General features: G+C 50.7%; 1 protein-coding gene across 2 annotated transcripts in view; it reads left to right on the top strand.

Annotated features, from left to right (window-relative positions):
• The window catches only part of ARL15 (ARF like GTPase 15), a 261,941-nt gene that overhangs the window by 34,993 nt on the left and 207,918 nt on the right, over window positions 1–19,030 (top strand). Inside the window, exon 2 of one of the 2 annotated variants that reach the window (XM_081132258.1) lies at window positions 16,690–16,786. The exons of the other annotated variant lie outside the window; for it this stretch is intronic. Coding sequence (XP_080988384.1) covers window positions 16,781–16,786 — 6 coding nt within the window. The 5' untranslated portion in view covers window positions 16,690–16,780. The remainder of the gene's footprint in view (window positions 1–16,689; window positions 16,787–19,030) is intronic. 2 annotated transcript variants of the gene reach the window in all.

Raw genomic sequence — 19,030 nt, 5'->3', positions numbered from 1 at the left:
TTACCTGGGCAGCCCAGGAGAAGACAGGGCTTGGGAAAGACAATAATGCTGAGAAAGACAGGAGGCGCCAGGAAAAGAGGAAAGATATCACCAAAAAAGAGGACCACGTATGAAACGGATGGACTCCGGGAAAGAAGCCACAGGCGGGAGTCTGCAGGAGCTGAGCAGGGCTGTTGGGGACAGGACTTTGTGGACGTCACACTTCATAGGGTCGCCAGGAGTCGGAGCCGACTCAACGGCATGTAACGCGCACTTATTACTTGTGTCCCTCCAGACACATTGTACACCAGGCATGACAGGGACTGCCCCCTTGTAGATCTTCTAGTCTCGGCTCTAGACTTTGTCCGCCAAACTCCAAAAGAGCCTGGAGGCTTTGCTCGAAATAAATGATAAATATTCATTCCAGGATCTTGGAGTTTGAAAACTGGGAACACAGCTAGGCAACAACCCAGAGTGTTCCAAAGAAGAAGGAAAAGTTAAACGTTCTTATACAGTAAAAAGCATATTCTTGAGAATTATCCATCCTGCCTTCTTAGCCCGAGGTTTGGTCCAGACTGTTATCAGTCGATGTTAGGCCGTCTGGATGATGGATGCCAGGTGGTCCAGAGGATGGGTACAGGAGGTCTGGTCAAGCCTGGTGGTCTGGGTGATGGATGGCAGGTGGTCCAGAGGATGGGTGCAGGAGGTCTGGTCATGCCTGGTGGTCTGGGTGATGGATGGCAGGTGGTCCAGAGGATGGGTGCAGGAGGTCTGGTCATGCCTGGTGGTCTGGGTGATGGATGGCAGGTGGTCCAGAGGATGGGTGCAGGAGGTCTGGTCATGCCTGGTGGTCTGGGTGATGGATGTCAGGTGGTTCAGAGGATGGGTGCAGGAGGTCTGGATGATGTATGTTAGGTGAATGTGTGAGCTGTTCAGGGGTCGATCACGGGATTTATCTGGAGGTCCAGATGCATAACCAGGGATTGACGCAGGATTAGAAAGTTCAAGAAAGTTTAAGTTCCCAGGCTAGTTAGAACAAAGACAGTATCCTCATGCCTCAACATTCATAATGTTAGTAATTTTAGCAACTTGGTTAAGGTGACTCCATTTTATATATTCTGTGGGGTCCAGAACCAGTCACCCCAAGATGCGCCTCTGTGTATACAGGTTACTTGAGCTAAAGGCAATTTTAGCTTCAGGCTCAAGTGAAACTTCTGCCCCTCCCTTAAACTACCTGGAAGAACTTGAATCAGGGGCCTCTGATAAGGGATTATCAGAGATCACCTCTTTTGACTGTCTATGGGCGGGACAAACCTCTACTATTTAAACGCCTGCTCTTGTCCTGCCATGACCCTTTGAAGCCCCAAGGTGCTAGCTCATCCCTAGCTCAGGATGTCTTCTGTACCCAGGTTCTTGCTCTCTCTCTGATCCCCTCCTGCTTGTGGGATCTCCGACTCATGTATGTGGGGTTCCCATACATACGTAAGCATTAAGTTTGGTTATTTTCTCTTGCTAACCTGTCTCATGTCTGTTTGATTATTAGACCAGCCGGCAGAACCCTGAGGGGAGAGCAAAGCTTGTTCCTCCCCCACAACGCCCTGTCTTCGCTCTTTCCTCAGTGTTACAATTTAAAGAGAACAAAATGATTACCATCTAAGATAAAATAGTATCCTGTTGGTTTTATATATCTGTTGAATTCATAGTTAAATGATTTTTAATTTGCATGTTTTATTACAATTGACCCTTGAATGATACTGGGGTTAGGGGTACCAATGCTCACACAGGGGAAAATCTCCATATCACTTCTGACTCCCCCAAAACCCAGCTATTAACGGCCTGCTGTTGACCAGCAGTCTTGCCAATAACAGTCGATTGACACATATTTTGCATGTGTATTACATACTGTATTCTTACAAAAAGTATGGTAGAGAAAAGAAAATGCTCACGGACCTGGAGAATATTGTGCTAAGTGAAATAAGCCAGTCAGAGAAAGACAGAGATCATCTGATTTCACTTATATGTGGACTCTAATGAACAAAATAGACAAAATAGGAACAGGCTCATAGATCCAGAGAACAGACTGACAGCTGTCAGAGGGGAGGGCAGTTTCCGGGCTGGAAAGAGACGAAGGGATTAAGGAAAAACCCTAAAACAAAAGATAGACGCAGACAACAGTGGTGATGACCAGAGGGAAAGGGGGGAGCAGGTAGGAGAGAGTAAAGAGGGGACTAAAGGGGGCTGAAGGAGACTTGACTTTGGGTGGTAAACACAGAATACAGTATACAGATGATGTATTATAGGACTGTACACCTGAACCCTGTCTAATTTTATTAACCAATGTCCCCCCAATAAATTCAACAAAATTTTAAAAAGTCATAAGGAAGAGAAAATACACCTGCAGTATTTATTGAAAAATATCCACATGTAAGCGGACGTGTGCGGTTGAAACCCGTGTCCCAGGGTCGGCTGCGCCAGTAAGTTGGTTGTTTCCATGTGTTTGTAGGATGATTTGCATGTTTCAAACTCTTCACATTCCTCTTTGTTTCTGGAACATTCTTTTTAGGTCGACACTCAAGCACTGACCCACACCAGCCGAGCCCCTTGTGTTTCTTTATTAATTTGTTACCAGCTTGCGTTGCTTGCACACGGGTAATGGGAAACTGTTGGCGACCAGGCGGGGCGTCCTCTGTAGGATTTGCAGATGAGCAGGTGAAACTTCTGAGCAGCGAGGGGTCCCCGTGCACTGGGAAGTGCTGGCTGAGAGGACTGGCGGGATGCGGGGCTGGAGAGCCCAGGCGGCGGGATTTCCTTTTCTGAGAAGGTCTCGGTTCCGTAAACTCCTGGCTTCAGTGCGCTGTGGCTCTTACTCAGAGTTCAGCTCTGACCACCACCATTTAGTATGTTCTGCGCATCAGAAACATGCCACCTTTTCTGGGATGGATGAGAAGTGGGTTCTGGAAGCAACAGACATGCAAACAGATAATTTCAAGATGAGGTAATAAATTGCTAAGACAGAGTGATGGGTGGGTGGGGCTCGGTGCCAGGGGTGCTGGTGGTGGGAGGGAGGCCTGAGGCCTAGGGAAGGCTCCCTGGGCAGCGGCTGAGGGACCTGGGGTGTGAGTGCGGGTCCAGGCTAGCCGGGTGAACCCCGGGAAGTTCGCGTCTTCGCGAGGAGCCTCGTACGGAACAGCCCGCCCCCGGGGCCAGCGCTCTGTCTTCCAGCCCATCCGCCTCACGTGTGCCCTTCCACGGTTACCGACCCTCACGCCGGCTCACGCAGCTCTGCTGCTGTTGTTAGATTTTCTTTTACTTCATTTTTTTTCACGTTTTGCGCCTGGCTCGGGGTCTTCATTTTCATGGTTGCCCAGCCTGGCAAGCGTCAGGCAATGACTTGAGATAAACATGCCAGGTGGACACCAAACTCATGTTGCAGCTGCGGTGTTCCTTTCTCCGTCTCCCAGGGCCCCCTTTTCAGATCATGCAGAGGAATTTACGGCTAATTTAAAAAAATAAAAGGGGCTGTTCATGTTTCTCACTACCTGCCTTTGTTTCCAAACACGTCCAGTGATTTCTCTTTCCTCCCCCTGTGTTTCGGGCTTTCAGAACGGGCTTTGGCAGAGGAAGTGTGCGCGATGTTTAGTGTTTTGTTTTGAAGTTGCTGGTCCGCAGGCCTGTTCCCAGGGTGTGAATTGCAGGATGTAGTCTGGGGTCCTCCCTCCCCGCAGACCCCACCTCGGGCTATTCTGGGAAATCTCCCCCAGAGCTGCCTGAAATCCCAGCTGAACTGTGTCAAAGGCTAAACAGGAAACAGGTATAAATAACTATTCAATCCCAATTCAGCCCTCCCTACTTTCTCACACGTATTAAAAAAACAATTTTCTCTTAAAAAAACCCTTTTAATTCCTTAATGTCCAGATCACTCTTGATAGGAATTCTTTTCACGTAGATGCCTATCCCGGGTACCCTCCCTTTGGCAGGGGAAAAATGAACATTTAACATCTAAGATACAAAAGAAACTTTGAGACCATGAAAACACAAAAGCAACTGTTATCTGACCAGTTCCCTTCTCGGTTTGTCCCTGTGGGGTTCCATGTCTCTAGAGCTGTGAGGGGCTAAGAAGTGGCTTCCAACAGCGTTTCTCACCCTTTTCACTGCCCCCCAGAGCCGTGTTAGGCGTTGCTTCTTAGTCATGCCCCGTGGCATTTTAACACCACTCGATACTGTAGGTGTGTGTATGCGCTGTGTGCATCCCTGTGCTTTCTATAAAAGGAGGGTGGGGTACCCCCCACCCCGAACCTTTTCATTTCCTTGGGGGCTAAATTATACCATTGAACGTGCTTGGTTTCTAAGGCCATAGGAAACGTGTTTAAAGTCTTAGCTGTTTCCCAGGAGTAAGTTGCTTGAGTACACCTATAAGACTAATGTTACTGAAGAGCTTTCTCTCCTGGGACGTCCTTCCCTCCAGGTGCACGGCTTCACCCTAACCACCCAGAGGGCCAGGGTTCGGCTATACCCGTAGGTGATAGAAGACCTGTCTTAGCTCTGATGGCTTCTTTTAGGATGTCACGGGTAGTCTGAGAATATAGCAGTTGCTTTAGGTTCGTCTATGGGTTTTTGGCTGTTGACTGGCTTGTATCAGACATATTCTATATACAGGACACCACACCGGGCTTGAGCACAGATCCCAAAAAGTGTTTAAGACCTGCCATCTGCCTCTGAAGGCCTTGTGACCTTGTTGGGCAAAATGACCAGACAAGGGAAGAATATCAGAGTTTAATTACCCTAAAGTTTAAGCAGTGGACGACCCAGCAGGACAGGTGGCGTATAGAAAATGACCGAATGGGAGTCTGAATAAACGGTGAGGCTGTGTCTGTTTAGAGGAAGGTGGGGTGTCCAGGCCTGAGTGGTCCATGAAGACATTTCACAGGAAGAAATCGGGCTGGGAGGCTGGTGAGTGGGTCATGATGATGAAGAGCCACCAGAGTGAGCCCCCCAAAAGGCAGGAACTCGTAAGGTGTGTCCCAGGGAGCAAGCCAGTGAGACTGTCCTGGAGGGTCCGTGTGGGACGGGTGCCGAGCTGTGGATGAAAACATTGTCTGGGACAGATTGACCCCAAGTTCTCTGTGTGGTTACCTCACTTGTCCTCAAGATTTGATTTTCCCGTGTCAGTCAAATCTCGTCTTCCAGGGAGATGTCTGGAAGTTACTCAGCTGGTCCCTGACATCTCTCTTTTTTTAAAAAAATATATCTTTTATTGATTTGAGAGAGAGGAAGGGAGAGATAGAAACATCAATGATGAGAGAGTCATTGATCGGCTGCCTCCTGTGCGCCCCCCCGGGGATCGAGCCCACAGCCTGGGCCTGTGCCCTGACCGGGAATCGAACCGTGATGTCCTGGATCCCAGGTCGATGCTCAACCGCTGAGCCGCGCCGGCCGGGCTCACTTCTCTTTTGATGTTTTCAGTTGGTTTTAGCGAACAAAGGAGTTTGTGGCCACTCAGAATTTAAAGATTCAGCAGAAGAATTTGAACTTCAGGCTGTACTCAGTGGGGAGCCTGGTGTTTTAGGAAGATCCTTAAGGCCGAACCATACAAGAGTGTAAAAGGACAGGAGTGGGGAGAGAGGGGACGTGGGGTCCGCTGAGAAATCAGTTGCTGAGCGAGAGGTGATGAGCTTGGCCACGGCGCAGGGCTGGGGCAGAGGGGCTGGGTCCCCAGAGCCGTGGGGGAGCGGGGTGGCCGCCTCGGGTGTTGGCCGTGTGCCCAGTGAGGGAGGTGGAGGACTGGTAGCGAGCAGGATTCCCCGTTTGGGCTGGTGGCCGTGAGATGCTGTGAACCGAGGCAGAGAGTATGGACAAGGAGCATGTTTGGGGACCGCGAGTGATGGACGCGTTGCGCCGGAGGCGCCTGTGGGGTGTCCCCGTGGGAGCAGCCAGGCCTCTGTGAGAGTCTGAGGCTTGGGGCCAGGGCTCGAGCAGGAGTTTGGGAGCATCTGCTTCACGGTTAGTGCAGGACATGGGTGTGCCCCCTGGAGGGGCCGTGTGGGTGGCAGCATCGGGAGCAGGGGAGAATCGGGGCCCGGTATCAGCTGAGGGGAGGGGAGGGCTTGCAGGGCCGGGCTGGGCTGGGTCCTGGTTCTGATGAACCCGAGAGGCGGTGGCTGGGGGTCGGGGAGGCGGCTGGTGAGCGGCGTCATTATCAGCGTGTACTCTCGACAAGGGCGGGCTGGGCCGCTCCGTAAGCCCGCCTAGTGAGCACCTGGGCCTAGTCCTGTTGGCCTGGAGCTTTCGGGGGCCGCCCGTCCTGCAGGAGCTGGGGCTGCCCTCGGGCCTCGCACCCGGCAGGCGTCGCCCTGCCCGCGCCCCAGGAAAGCTGTTAGCGCGCGAGTGGCGGGGGGACGGCGCACCCAGAGTGCGGGTTTCAGGAAAGCCCACCGAAGTGAAGGCTGAGGGGAGCGACCTCGAGTTTGCGGATTTGCCGATCGCCGGTGACTGTCTGGAGCCAGTTCCAGGTGTAGGAGAGCGGAGCCCGGAGTGCGGGCGCGAGGGGCGCGCAGTTTCCCCGGAGAGGCCGGTTTCAACCGGCAGAGAGCCGGAGGCGCGGGGGGCGGCGGCCTCAGGGTCGGGGCCGCGGGGCGATCTGGGTGGGTCTGGAGCTTGGAGAGCTTGGTGCATCTCACGCCTGTGAAAGCTCAGTGATACAAGGCCTGGCCCAGGAAAGGGCCCTCCTAGGCTCCCTGCGCTCTCTAGGACACGCCCGTGTTTCTGGGGCATTGCTGTGACTTGAGGGACCAAGGCCAGGGTTTACCCATCACACTCCCCGGGTGGACGGCAAGGTGACCTGGCTAAGGACTGCAGCCCCGCAACCCGCCGCTTGGCCTGTTTTAAACGCCATGTGCGCTGGATACGGTGTCGTCAGAAAGGGCTCATCAGAGAATCAGGGCCGACGTGAGGACCGAGAGATCCAGACCCTCTTCTCTCAGGGTCTGGACCCAGGGGCTTCTCTCAGGACCCAGGGGCTTTTCACACCTCCCGGCCTGCAGCCCCAGCGGCTCCTCAGCCCAGACCACCAGCTCTGGCCGCTTCTTCCATCAGCACATCGCCTGCCTCTTTGAAAAAATTAAAAAATGCAGAATTTTGTTTGCCCAGAGAGGCTCTGAGCTCATTTAATCTGAAGGAAGAAGTTAAACATTTTTTAATTTAGTCTGATTTCTGCCCCGTTCAAAAAAGGCAGGAGTGGTGGGACTGTTCCTTTGTGTACTGTTCCAGAGACTTCTTTTACTTAATTCCCCCTAAGGTCCAGGGGCTGCTGGCTGTTCGTCCTGAATCACTGATTTCTTCTGAATATCATAGGACACGCTCCAAGATTGCTTCTAGGGCTTACTTGGGGAGCCCGAGTGAAGGGATGGGGCACTGTCTTGAGGTTATATTTATAGAAAGACAGTGGGAGGGAAGATTGACGGTAATGAAACGTAGCCCCGAATATAACTGCTCCTGGGCGGAGGGCAGCTCCTCGATTCCCAAACCTAATCTGGTTCCATGAAGAAAATTTATGTGGGGTCATCATCGAAGCGCATGCTTTATAAACTTCAGAAACAGAGTGCATTGGAAATGCGTGGAGATTAACAAGAGCATTTGCTGAAATCACATTTTTCATTTCAAAATTTAAAGTTCAAAAAATTCCAAAAACACTGGCAGTCCTATAACGTTTAACTCATGCTGATGGTTAACCTTTTAACGATGTTTTCCTCGGTGCGTTTTCCTTTGTTTCAGTGACGTGCGGAATTAGGGAAATCCTTAATGGGGGAAAGCGTGGGGGGCCCTGCTGGGCGGAGGCAGGTGGCGGCTGCCCCAGCTCGTTTCCAGGGCCTGGGAGGAGAGTTTTCTATCAAAATGAATTTCTGGTGTAAAAGCCCATTACTCTCCATTTATGGCAGGAAGTCCTGGTGTTGCTGCTGGTCCAGATTATGTCTGAGCTTGACCTTTATTGTGTTTGATTTTGTGATCAACTCTTTTTTTTACTTTAGGGTGTAGACGGGAGAGAATTCTTCCCCGTGTTTTAGGGAGTGGTGTTAAAACACATTTATTTTGTTTGGTAATTCTGCTTCACATCTCTTACAGAGAAAGACCCCTTCTTTCGGTATGGCTGTGGCACTGCTGAGTGTCTGATATTTTTGCTCTCATAATTTTGACACAAAGACTTAAAAATTCATGCAGCTCCCCAGGGCGCAGGCCCGTGAGGTCTTCGTTGGTGGTGGCCTCATGCAGACTGGCCTGTTCCCCAGTACGACTGAGGCGTGCAGGTCGGGGGATGAGTGTTTTTCTTCTGTAAAGCCTTTTGTAAGTTATTAGATAGGGGTGAGAGCTGCAAGTTTTCCTTATAGGATGATATTTTAGGGAATTCTTGTAGAAGGACCAATGTGCCCCGCTGCAGGGGACTTTCATATCACTTAACGCTGCTATTCGTTTATGAGGCCCGGAGAGGGAAGGTGACGTGCCCCAGATGTAAGAGAGATTTGTACCTAACTTCTCAGGCACCTGCTCTCTGGCCAATACCTAAATCGGAGCCCACAATTGCTGGTCTTTCCTTGGGGCCCCTTTATGTCAAGAACACATGGCTACTGGCCTCTGATGTATTTTGCTTGGGGTGTGTGTGTGTGTTTGTGTGTGTATGTGTGTTTGTATGTGACTATGTGTGTATGTAGCAGTGTGTATGTGTATGTTTGTTTGTAACCCTGTGTGTGTTTGAGGGTGTGCGAGTGTGAGTGTGTGAGTGTGTGTGCTTATGTGACTGTGTGTGCTTGTATGTGACTGTGTGTTTGTATGTGACTGTGTGTTTGTATGTGACTGTGTGCGCGCTTGTATGTGACTGTGTGTTTGTATGTGACTGTGTGCGCTTGTATGTGACTGCGTGCGCTTGTATGTGACTGTGTGTTTGTATGTGACTGTGTGTGCGCTTGTATGTGACTGTGTGTGCGCTTGTATGTGACTGTGTGTGTGCGTGACTCTGTGTGTGCTTGTATGTGACTGTGTGTGTGTGTTGGGTGGGCACACAGGGCATCCCTGGCCGTCGCTCCGGTCTGGGCAGGCGCTCAGGGCTGGGTGTTACCTGGTCTGTGTGTGGTGCTGGACTGACGGAGCCCTTCAGCCCGGTTTCCCCCGTGCTCAGAGTACATGTCTGCACCTGTGCCCTGGGCAAGTCCTCTACCCACCGAGACCTTTATGACTTAGGTACTAAAATCAGCCACAAAAATACAGACCCTAAGTCATTGTTTCAGTTGGTCCTCATACTCATTTATTGGTGACAGAGCCCCCAAAGTTGTGGCATTAATTTTGGGATACCCTGAAATCTTGAAAGAAGAAAACATTTAATAAGGTTGTTGTCTGTCTCAAGAGGTGCTCCCGGTTTTCAGGCCTCGGATGCTTGCACTGTGGCTTGTCTGCACATGCCCCTGTTCTAGAGGGAATCTGATTTAACAGGAAATTAAATAATTAGGTTGTTCTAAGACGACGCACACTAATAGATCCGAGTCGTCATGGAAGTTGAATTATGTTTATGTACCCTTAAGGAGGCAGCAAATTGTATAATAAATACTGTTATCCTGCCATTTATTGGGACATTATTTGAGAAGCATATTAAAAAATCCTGTGATCTTGGGGGGAACCACCCTGTGTGGTAAGTATAATTATCTCCAGTTTACAGATGAGGAAACATAGGACAAAAAGCCAAGTATAGCACATTTAGAACAGGTATTTAAATGTCTAGAGTGGTTCGTTCTTTATGGCCCTGAATAGTCACGCAGGCTAGTTTTCCCAACACAGCTGCTGGGTGAGTGTATTTAGATTGCCAGGCGTGGTTGCTGTTAGTTTTGCAGGCTTATTTTTAATGGAATCGTTAAGGACTGGGACTGTTACTGTCATTATGTAGCATTAAGTATCACCGATAACCAGAAGTTTGAAGACCGTGCTGTGGCTGCATGTCTATTATCTGGTTACCTGCGGGACCAGGTGGTATTTAATAAGTGTTGCTGCTGGAAAGGGAGGTGGCTTGTTCCAGAGGCAACGTCCAGCTGTTTGGCTTGATAATTCTTTTTTATTTTTTAAATTCATTGTTGAAAGTATTACGAATGACCCTTTCCCCCCCTTTCCCCTGCACCCACCCTAGCTTGATAATCTTTTTTTTTAAAAAAATATCTTTATTGATTTCAGAGAGGGGAATGAGGGGGAGAGAGAGAAACATCAATGATGAGAGAGTCATTGACCGGCTGCCTCCTGCAGGCCCCCGACTGGGGATCGAGCCCGCAACCCGGGCATGTGCCCTGGCCAGGAATCGAACCCCGATCTCCTGGATCCCAGGTCGATGCTCAATCACTGAGCCACATAGGCTGGGCTAACTTGATAATCTTAATTGCCTTATTATAGGGTTACGTTTTCTACCAGAGGTAGTACTTTAAGAGAGAGACTGTAGTTACCAGAATATCTTTAAAATGCTACCCCAGCTGCAGTAGACAAAGAAGACTGCCAAAGCTTCCCAGCCTGTAAGAAGACACTAGAAAGCTAGATGACTGTAGACAGCATTGAAGAAAGAAATTCTAGTCAGGTTGTAAGAGAAAACATGACAGGCGCTTGAAAAAGAATAACTACCTAAGAGCTGGCATTTATTATTTATAATACCTAGTGAACCCCGGAGTAGGGCTTTTTGCTGCCATTTAATTTTGCAACAATGTCCCCAACTCTGCGCATACATATGGTCATACATGTACTTAAAGAAAATATTTAAATTAAAGATTTGAGAATTTAATGACATCTTTTGGGATAATTGAGATGCTTGAAAATGTTGCAAAGCGGTAAAAGTCATGAGTGCTGTAGCAGTTAGAATTAGGTTCTACTCCCTCTTTTACAGCAACTTAGAAAAGACAGGTTATTCCTGCAAACAGATTTGGAGGCATAGTCTAGGCTTAATACGGTGGCCCCTGATCTTCCAGGACCCAGGCTCCTTATCGGCCAATGCATGGCTTAAACCTCATTGTCCAAAGTGGCTGCTTGAGCTCCAGCCATCAAGCTCACGTTCCAGACAGTGGGGAGAAACAGCCTGGAGCTTCACCCTAGTTTTGCTTACTTTCCATATTTCAGAACTTTGTCCCATGGTCATACTTGACTACAAGCCAGGCTAGAAAGTGCAGTCTTTCCCTGCAGGGCTGTGTGCCCCGTTCTGTTCCTGAGGAAGGAGAGCAGGCGAATACCGTGGACCCCCGGCGGGCTCTGCCCGGGGAGACACCCCCTACGCCCCAGAGAAACCATGGGCTTCCAGGGCATTTGTTTGAGGTGATTCTTTATCCAAGTCAGTATATATCCCCGTATCCGCACTACAGTTTTGGGTAGAAAGAGAATTTTTCAGTGAATACCTGCCCATATCTTACTGTAGATGGGCTATTTGAACTGTCCTGTGCACATGCCGTTTTTAATCATAAAGAGTATTGTCTTGGGTAGTCGTGCTAGTGGCTTCTAGATTATGGTCTATGAAGGAAATTTGCAGAAAAAATTAGCATTAATAGAGCCCTTTTCCTTGTTACCACCCTGAGATAACTCAGTTTCTCACGTCGTAACGTTGTATAGTTAGTGCTTGAGTTCTTCAGATGTGACAAATTCACCTGCTTGTCATTCACCAGGGAGGGTGTGGCGGGTGGAGCAAAACACCCTGATCTTGGAGTTGGAAGTGCCGGATCTGGACCTGGATGGAGTCCTGATTCTGCCACTTTCTGCCTTGAGCATCTTGGAAGAATCCTTGGTGGCCTGGCCTGCCATCTGTAAAAGTAGCACCAGAGTGTCCACCTCAAGATTATCGCTGCAGAGTAGATTAGAGCTATAGCACTTGCATTTTTATTTTATTTATTATTATTTTAAATATATCTTTATTGATTTCAGAGAGAAAGGGAGAGGGAGAGAGAGACAGAAACATCCAAGATGAGAGAGTCATTGATCAGCGGCAGCCCGCAACCGGGCATGTGCCCTGACTAGGAATCGAACCCCAATCGCCTGGATCCTAGGTCAACGCTCAACCACTGAGCCACACCCGGCCGGGCAACACTTGCATTTTTAAAAAGAGAATAGTTTATTGATTTTTGTAGAGAGAGGAAGGGAGAAGGAAGGAGAGAGAAACACCCATGTGGGAGCACAACGTTGATTGGCTCCTCCTGCACGCCCCCCACCAGGCATCACGCCCACGACCAGGCATGTGTCCTGCCCGGGAATTGAACCCGCAGCCTCCTGGTGCACAGGAGATGCCCAACCAACTGAGCCACACCGGCCAGGCTGCGTTTTTAAATCAGTTAATTTTCTGTCTGTCAGTTGCCAGCGGGAACATCGGGCCCCCTACCTTTGACACTTATGGCCAGTCCTTCCTGGGCCCAGCGTCGTGTCTCTAAATACCTTTTTGGCTCATGACACGCGCGGATCGCTTTATTCTTTATTGCAGCCACCAGACCTGTTCTCTTGAGGGCGACGTGGAAAATGCTTTTCATTCATCTTTACTCACAGCTCCCTTGTCCTTGAAGTGACATTGGTCTGTGAAGTTGGCTTAGTGTCCGGGTCACATTCCTGACTCAGAACCGCTGAAGACTGAATGCAGGGTGACTCTAGAGACAGCCACTCACCCCAGTGCCGCGTCCCCAAAGGCATCTCTGATGGGTAACGTGGGAAGAGGGGGCACCATTCGGGTCTCGAGTCCCCAGCGCCTGTCTGGTGTTACAGGCTGGTCTTAGAAGTCAGGGGGGGACGTCACCGTCAGCTTCCTTTCTGCTGCAGCAGGTCCCGGGCTCTTGGCTGCTGTTGCTGGTTTGGTTGCTGTTTGTTTTAGGACCACGGTTGGGGTAAAAGGTATTTTAGGCTTGGAATTTGGAGCTGGGGCGCTGGGCACGGGGAAAGTGGTCACACAGGCTTCCAGACCGCAGAGGGTCACCCTCCCCGGCTCCGGGCTTGCCCGTGGCTATGGAAGGTGGAGTGACCGGGTGGCTCCCTCTCCTTGAATTCCCATTTGGGGTTTCAACTTTGTTAAACTCAGGGGCGGGGTGGCCGTAGTGACACGAAGGATGTCCGTGGGGAGTTGGTGATGTGGGCGGAGTGGCCCCCGCTCTCCCCCCACCCTCTGAATGTTCCTCCGCACCTTGTACGCAGGGCGTCACCGTCGTTACTCTAGTAATCATCACCACTGCTGGCGCGCTTAGGGTTTACCCTTTACATTTAAAATTTGATTTCAGTTGGACTCTATTGGGGGTGAGCTGCGAGGCCCGGAGGTGTGTCTCCTCCCGCTGTGCGGTTAGTGGGTCGCTGAGCCCGTTTGCTGCCTGATTTGCTTCCCGCTGTTTGCGGTGCCCTGTCGTAGGTGGCGCCCTGTCGTAGGTGGTGCCCTGTCGTAGGTGGTGCCCCCTCATAGGTGGTGCCCCGTCGTAGGTGGTGCCCTGTCGTAGGTGGTGCCCCATCATAGGTGGTGCCCCGTCGTAGGTGGCGCCCTGTCGTAGGTGGCGCCCTGTCGTAGGTGGTGCCCTGTCGTAGGTGGTGCCCCATCGTAGGTGGTGCCCCGTCGTAGGTGGTGCCCTGTCGTAGGTGGTGCCCCCTCATAGGTGGCGCCCTGTCGTAGGTGGCGCCCCGTCGTAGGTGGTGCCCTGTCGTAGGTGGTGCCCCGTCGTAGGTGGTGCCCCCTCATAGGTGGCGCCCTGTCGTAGGTGGTGCCCTGTCGTAGGTGGTGCCCTGTCGTAGGTGGTGCCCCATCATAGGTGGTGCCCCGTCGTAGGTGGTGCCCCGTCGTAGGTGGCGCCCCGTCGTAGGTGGCGCCCTGTCGTAGGTGGTGCCCTGTCGTAGGTGGTGCCCTGTCGTAGGTGGTGCCCCATCATAGGTGGTGCCCCGTCGTAGGTGGTGCCCTGTCGTAGGTGGTGCCCCATCATAGGTGGTGCCCTGTCGTAGGTGGCGCCCTGTCGTAGGTGGTGCCCTGTCGTAGGTGGTGCCCCATCATAGGTGGTGCCCCGTCGTAGGTGGCGCCCCGTCGTAGGTGGCACAGTGCAGTGTTTGGTTGAAATGGGTTTTTGAGGACTTTACCGGTTCTTTGAGGAATCCTCCAATTTTCGCCGTCAAAGCGCTGCCGCAAGGGGCAGTGGTCATACAAACAGTCTAGCTCTGATGTGCTCGGTTTCAAACGACAGTATTCTTAATGGATTTGATTTTTAGGAGTTGCATTCTTGAACGTCTTGTGGTCAGCCTGCCTCCGTGGGAGGTGTTTCCTCTGCTTGTTTTCTTGTTTATGTTGATCTCCCTGTGACTGCGCCATCCCCGCGCTGTCTGATTCTGACAAGTGTAACGCTCAGTTTCGTGGGATCTTTCCGACCAGGAGGGGAAGTGAGAAGAGCGGGGAGGGAGGCAAGCGACGCCGAAGGTGCGGTCACCCACGCTCACCTTCCCTGGGGGGCTGAGGGGGCTGGCGTCCGAGCGGTCACATGTCCAGCTAAATGTCATCAGTGAGCAGCTCAGCGTGCTTGGGCGGTGACCTGTGCATTCTCGGAAGCGTCCTGTCACTGTCGACCACAGGAATTTATTCTGGGCCCGTCGCTGCATCTGTCTGAGCTGTGGACCTGGAGAAACTGTGTGTGCGGATCAGGATGACGGCCGGACGTGTAATTTCTGTCATTTTGTACCTGAGCTTAAGTTATAATTGGAAGAGTGTGCTCCGCAGTGACCGTATTTGGTAATACCACTGGTTTTTTTAGTTTTCTAACAACCCTCCCACTGTGAACTGATATTAATGATGCCAGTTAATTTTTCACTTAAAGGACCGTCTTCCCCTGACTGTGAGGCCAAGGCCGGCGCTGTGAGAACTCAGAGCTGGGAGGTGATGCTGTGACCATGGGCCATCTGAGCTCTTCACAGAAACACCTCGATCACCTGGTCAGGCGGTGTCGGAGGAGGGAGGCACTGTCTCTGCCGGAGCTCGGCGAGGCGGCCGAGGGTGCTGTGCATCCCCCAGGCTGTGTCACCATCGAAGGAGCCAGACATCGTGCACCTTCTGATAAAGGCACTTAAAACCCGTCCCCTCCCAAATACCAGTCTCTCGGTTTAAAAACAAAACAGCTAGATCAAGGTCCTTGTTTTTATTTAAGCCTCCTGATCCCCCAGTTGAAGAAACCGCCAATCATTTCCATTTCCTGAGATGTTTTGAATCAGTGATCACCTCTGTAACTTACTAACAACCTGTATTTGATTATTTTGAATTAAATTGCTTATAACATTGGAACGGCATAGAGGTAGATGCATCACTTGCTCCAATGATGCATGTTCCCTCTCGGAAGTAACAGACCGTGGTTTACCGTGTAGAACATACGCCTGTGCTCACCTGGATGTACAAATGCACGTTTTTGAGAACATCAACTAGATTTTACTACCCACTGTTCTGTAACTTCATTTCGTAACTGAACTGTGTGTCTCAGACATCCCCCCGCGTCCTTGCCGCGGTGTTGACTGATGGGTGGAAGGCTGTGTGTTTTCTCTCTTGTTTTCTCTCGTCATCCGGAGAAAGCAGCAGAGTTAAATCCCGTCATCGGCGGCGCACGCAGCTGGACAGCGCCCAGGGCCGGCGCGCGCCCTTCAGGGCCCCGCAGCTCTCTTCAGGCCACTTCAGTGCCTGGGATGGGAATGGAGAGCGGTGCTCATGTCGAGACGGAGCTGGTGATAGTCATTTCCGCTCTAGTCATCACTGTGGATGCTTTAAATACTTAGAGTTATAGCTACTTAATCAATAATGTGTAATTAAGACAGTTGATTTGGGGTAGCTGATGTACAGTTAACTCATGAGAATTTAAGAAGGAAGATTTTTCTCCAAGCGTGCGGAGGTGTGGCCACAGGTTCACAGAGTCCAAACTGGGTTTGGTTTCACATTTTTTTAGTTCTTTTTAAAAAACTTACTATCAAAAAATCAAAGTGAATAATCTCCCTCTGCTTGTATCTTGTCTGAATTTTCGGGGTGGCAGCCAGAGCTCTCCTGGGAGTCCAAACACATTTTGTGCTCTGTGCACTTGCGCGTCCGCCCACTAGAGGGCGCATTTCACTCTCCTTTGCCGCAGGCAGATGTTGGTTTGTTTTAGGTTCCGTGGATCTAGACCTGTTAACAACCATCAGAAAGGGAATTCCCTGACATCCTGACACAGACACTGGGAGGTGGCCATGTGCAAACCTAACTCATGGACACAGACAACTGTGTGACTGTTACAGTAGTGCCTAGACCGTGAAAACGGGAGCGGAGCCCGGAAGCCAGCGCTGTGGGGAGGGGTGACCCGGGAAGTGTCGTGGGTCAGACAGGACCTGATGGGGGACAGAGACCAGCCAGAGTCCAGCGGGGAAGCCCAGTGTGTCTCAGGATCAAAGTTATTATTATATTATATATTAATGTATATTACTACATATTGATAATACATTATAATACAATTATTAAAAATTATCAAAGCCCCAGAGAGCTCTGGTTTATGTGGGTTATAGCTATCAATATTTAATAGCAATTGAAGCAGATACTTTGAAAAGATTTGTTTACTAATTCATGTAAAAGTAACAATAATAAACCATTGCTTATTAATATGACTAATATTTTTTCAATAAAAAATTAACTATGTTTTCCAAAACAAAGCAATTAGTGAGAAGAGTTGCACCGTTTCACGTTTTTGTGTATCTTCTTAGTGTCCGGCTGAACACAAGACGGCTGGATCCTCAGTCTGCATCTGTTGCAGTAGGTGGCTTTGCCTGGAGTGTGTAAGGAAAGCTCCGCCTCATGCAGGTATGAAGCTGGAAAAGGTATTTAGATAGCCTTTTCTAATGATTGTGAGTAATCTGTGATTCTATACCCAAACTCCCCAGTGGCAGTTTCTTTTCTTTTTTAATTTATTTTTTATTTAGAGAGAGGAGAAGGAAGACGGACAGGAAGAGAGAGAAACAGAGATTGGCCTCCTCCTGCAAGGCTGCCCCCGGGGAAGGAGCCTGCAGCCCCAGTATATGCCCTGACCTGGCTCAGATGGGGGGGCATCATCCCGGGCACCAAAAGCTTTTGGGCTTGATCTCCAGTCGGGGCATGTATGGGAGGCAGCTGATCAGTGCTTCTCACATCGATGTTTCTCTCTCCCTCTCTCTATTTTTCTCTGCCTCTGTCTCCCCCTCCTCTCTCTAAAAAAATCAGTAAAAACACATCGTTGGGTTAGGGTTAAAAAAATGCCTGGAGGGAGGAGCAGAGCTTAGAGGTGCTTGAACCCAATTCTGAGGCTGTGGCTCTCCCAGCCAGAGGGCTGGCATCTTAAACACTTCCATCCTACTTCACCCTGTTTCTCTCCCACTTCTGCCCACTGGTTCTTCTGTTTACCCTCAAGGGCCACCGAGGGCACAGCCTTTCCTGTGCAGGTGCTGACATGTGAATGATCATTGAGGCCCAGGGGGGTGGCTTCTGAGGCCAAGCTGAGGACCTGACTTTCTCCTGCAGACAGAAGGGGCCCTCGCTCGCTCTGGCCTCCCCTCCTTGTCTCCCTCCCTCTGTCCCTCCTTCATTCTCCCGCCCCCTCCCCGAGAGCGGCCCTGGGCAGCGATGTGTATTGAAGGTGTCCTGCGTGGGGTGTGGTGTGGATACAGGTGAGCAGGACAGCCAGTCCCCGCCTCTGTACAGGAGGGATGCAGGCGGATGTCGTCAGTGTTCTGGGGACGTGGTGGGGCCTCTGGTCCCAGAGGCGGTGGGGTTGCAGGTGGGGGAGACTTTCTGGAGGAACTGAGGTCACATAGGTTGAGACTGAAAGAATGAGCAGAGTCAGTTCTCTCTCTGCCACTCGGAGCTGCAGGGTTTGGGGCAAGTTGCCTAAGCTGCCGGAAACGAGGCTCCTCTCCAGTTAGCTGCACCCTTCAGAGTGGCTCCTTGGCCAGCCGAGCTCAGGCTGCAGTAGACATGAGGACACGTCTTCGGTCGTTTTTGATGGGAATGCGAGGTTGAGATTTTCAAATAACCCAGTAATTCGTGCAGGGTTGCAAGAGTCAGGAAGCTTCTATTGTTTTTGTTTTTAATGAAAACTTTTATTTATTCAGCTCTTCTAGTGAGATTCCATGTAGAAGATGAGTTTACTTTCTAAGTGGTACTGACCCAGGCTCGTATAAACCTTAGCAAATACCCTTTGGGCATCTCAAAGGGGCAGAGCTTGGACAAGGCCCTCGAACTTGCGTCAGGGAAAATGATTTATGAGCACTTCTGCGGCCTTGGTCTTTTGTTCTGTGATTTAGTCCATTTGTTCAGCCTTAGAAGTCCCACACTGCAGCCCCAGCCCACTCTCCCCGGACTTCTGTCCCAAGACGAGGAGGGCCTGGGTGCCTGGTGGCTTTGCATGTGTGCATGTGTGTGTTGGGGTGGGATGGAGATTTTGGCTGGCCCAAGATGCCCCAAGGAGTCAGTTTTCCAAATAATTATTTCCCAAGGATAAGTCAATGAAAAAGAGACTGCTAGGCGCCTCTTTCCAGTGGCTGGTTCTGTGGGGTTGGAGAAAAGGGGTCAGGGGTGTGGAAGAGTAAAGGAGGGTAGATTAGAGCCGACCTCCCACCAAGAAAAAAGCAATCTCTTCCCTAAGTCATGTGCGCATGCTGGGGCCTTTGCTACCAGCTCTGAGTATATCTGGCTTTTCCTGAAGCCTGTTCCTTTCGTTAGACCTTCGTTGATATGGCCTGGACCCCAGTCAGGGAGGCCTGTCTCAGATTCCAAGCTCACCTGTCTGAGGCAACCTTTACCTCCACTACCAGGCATTGCCACCCCCCAACTCTTTCTCACGGTGGTTTCTGTAATGTAGTGTGCTTGAGAATTACCCAGGAAGCTTTGGAGGGGGCAGGATATGGAGCCTGCCTGCAGAGATTTTGACTCAGTATGCCTGGGATGGAGTCTGCTTCCCGCCCCAGGGATCCCTCTTGCAGCCTTAGAAACAGCCCGGGTCAGTGGTTCTGAGCCCAAGCTGCCCTTTGGGAATCCTGGGAGCCCTGAAAGGCCCAGTGCCCAGCCCTGTGC

Source organism: Miniopterus schreibersii, assembly GCF_964146895.1.
Source record: "Miniopterus schreibersii genome assembly, chromosome: 3".
NCBI lineage: Eukaryota > Metazoa > Chordata > Mammalia > Chiroptera > Miniopteridae > Miniopterus > Miniopterus schreibersii.
This window is presented reverse-complemented; position numbering and strand designations above follow the sequence as displayed.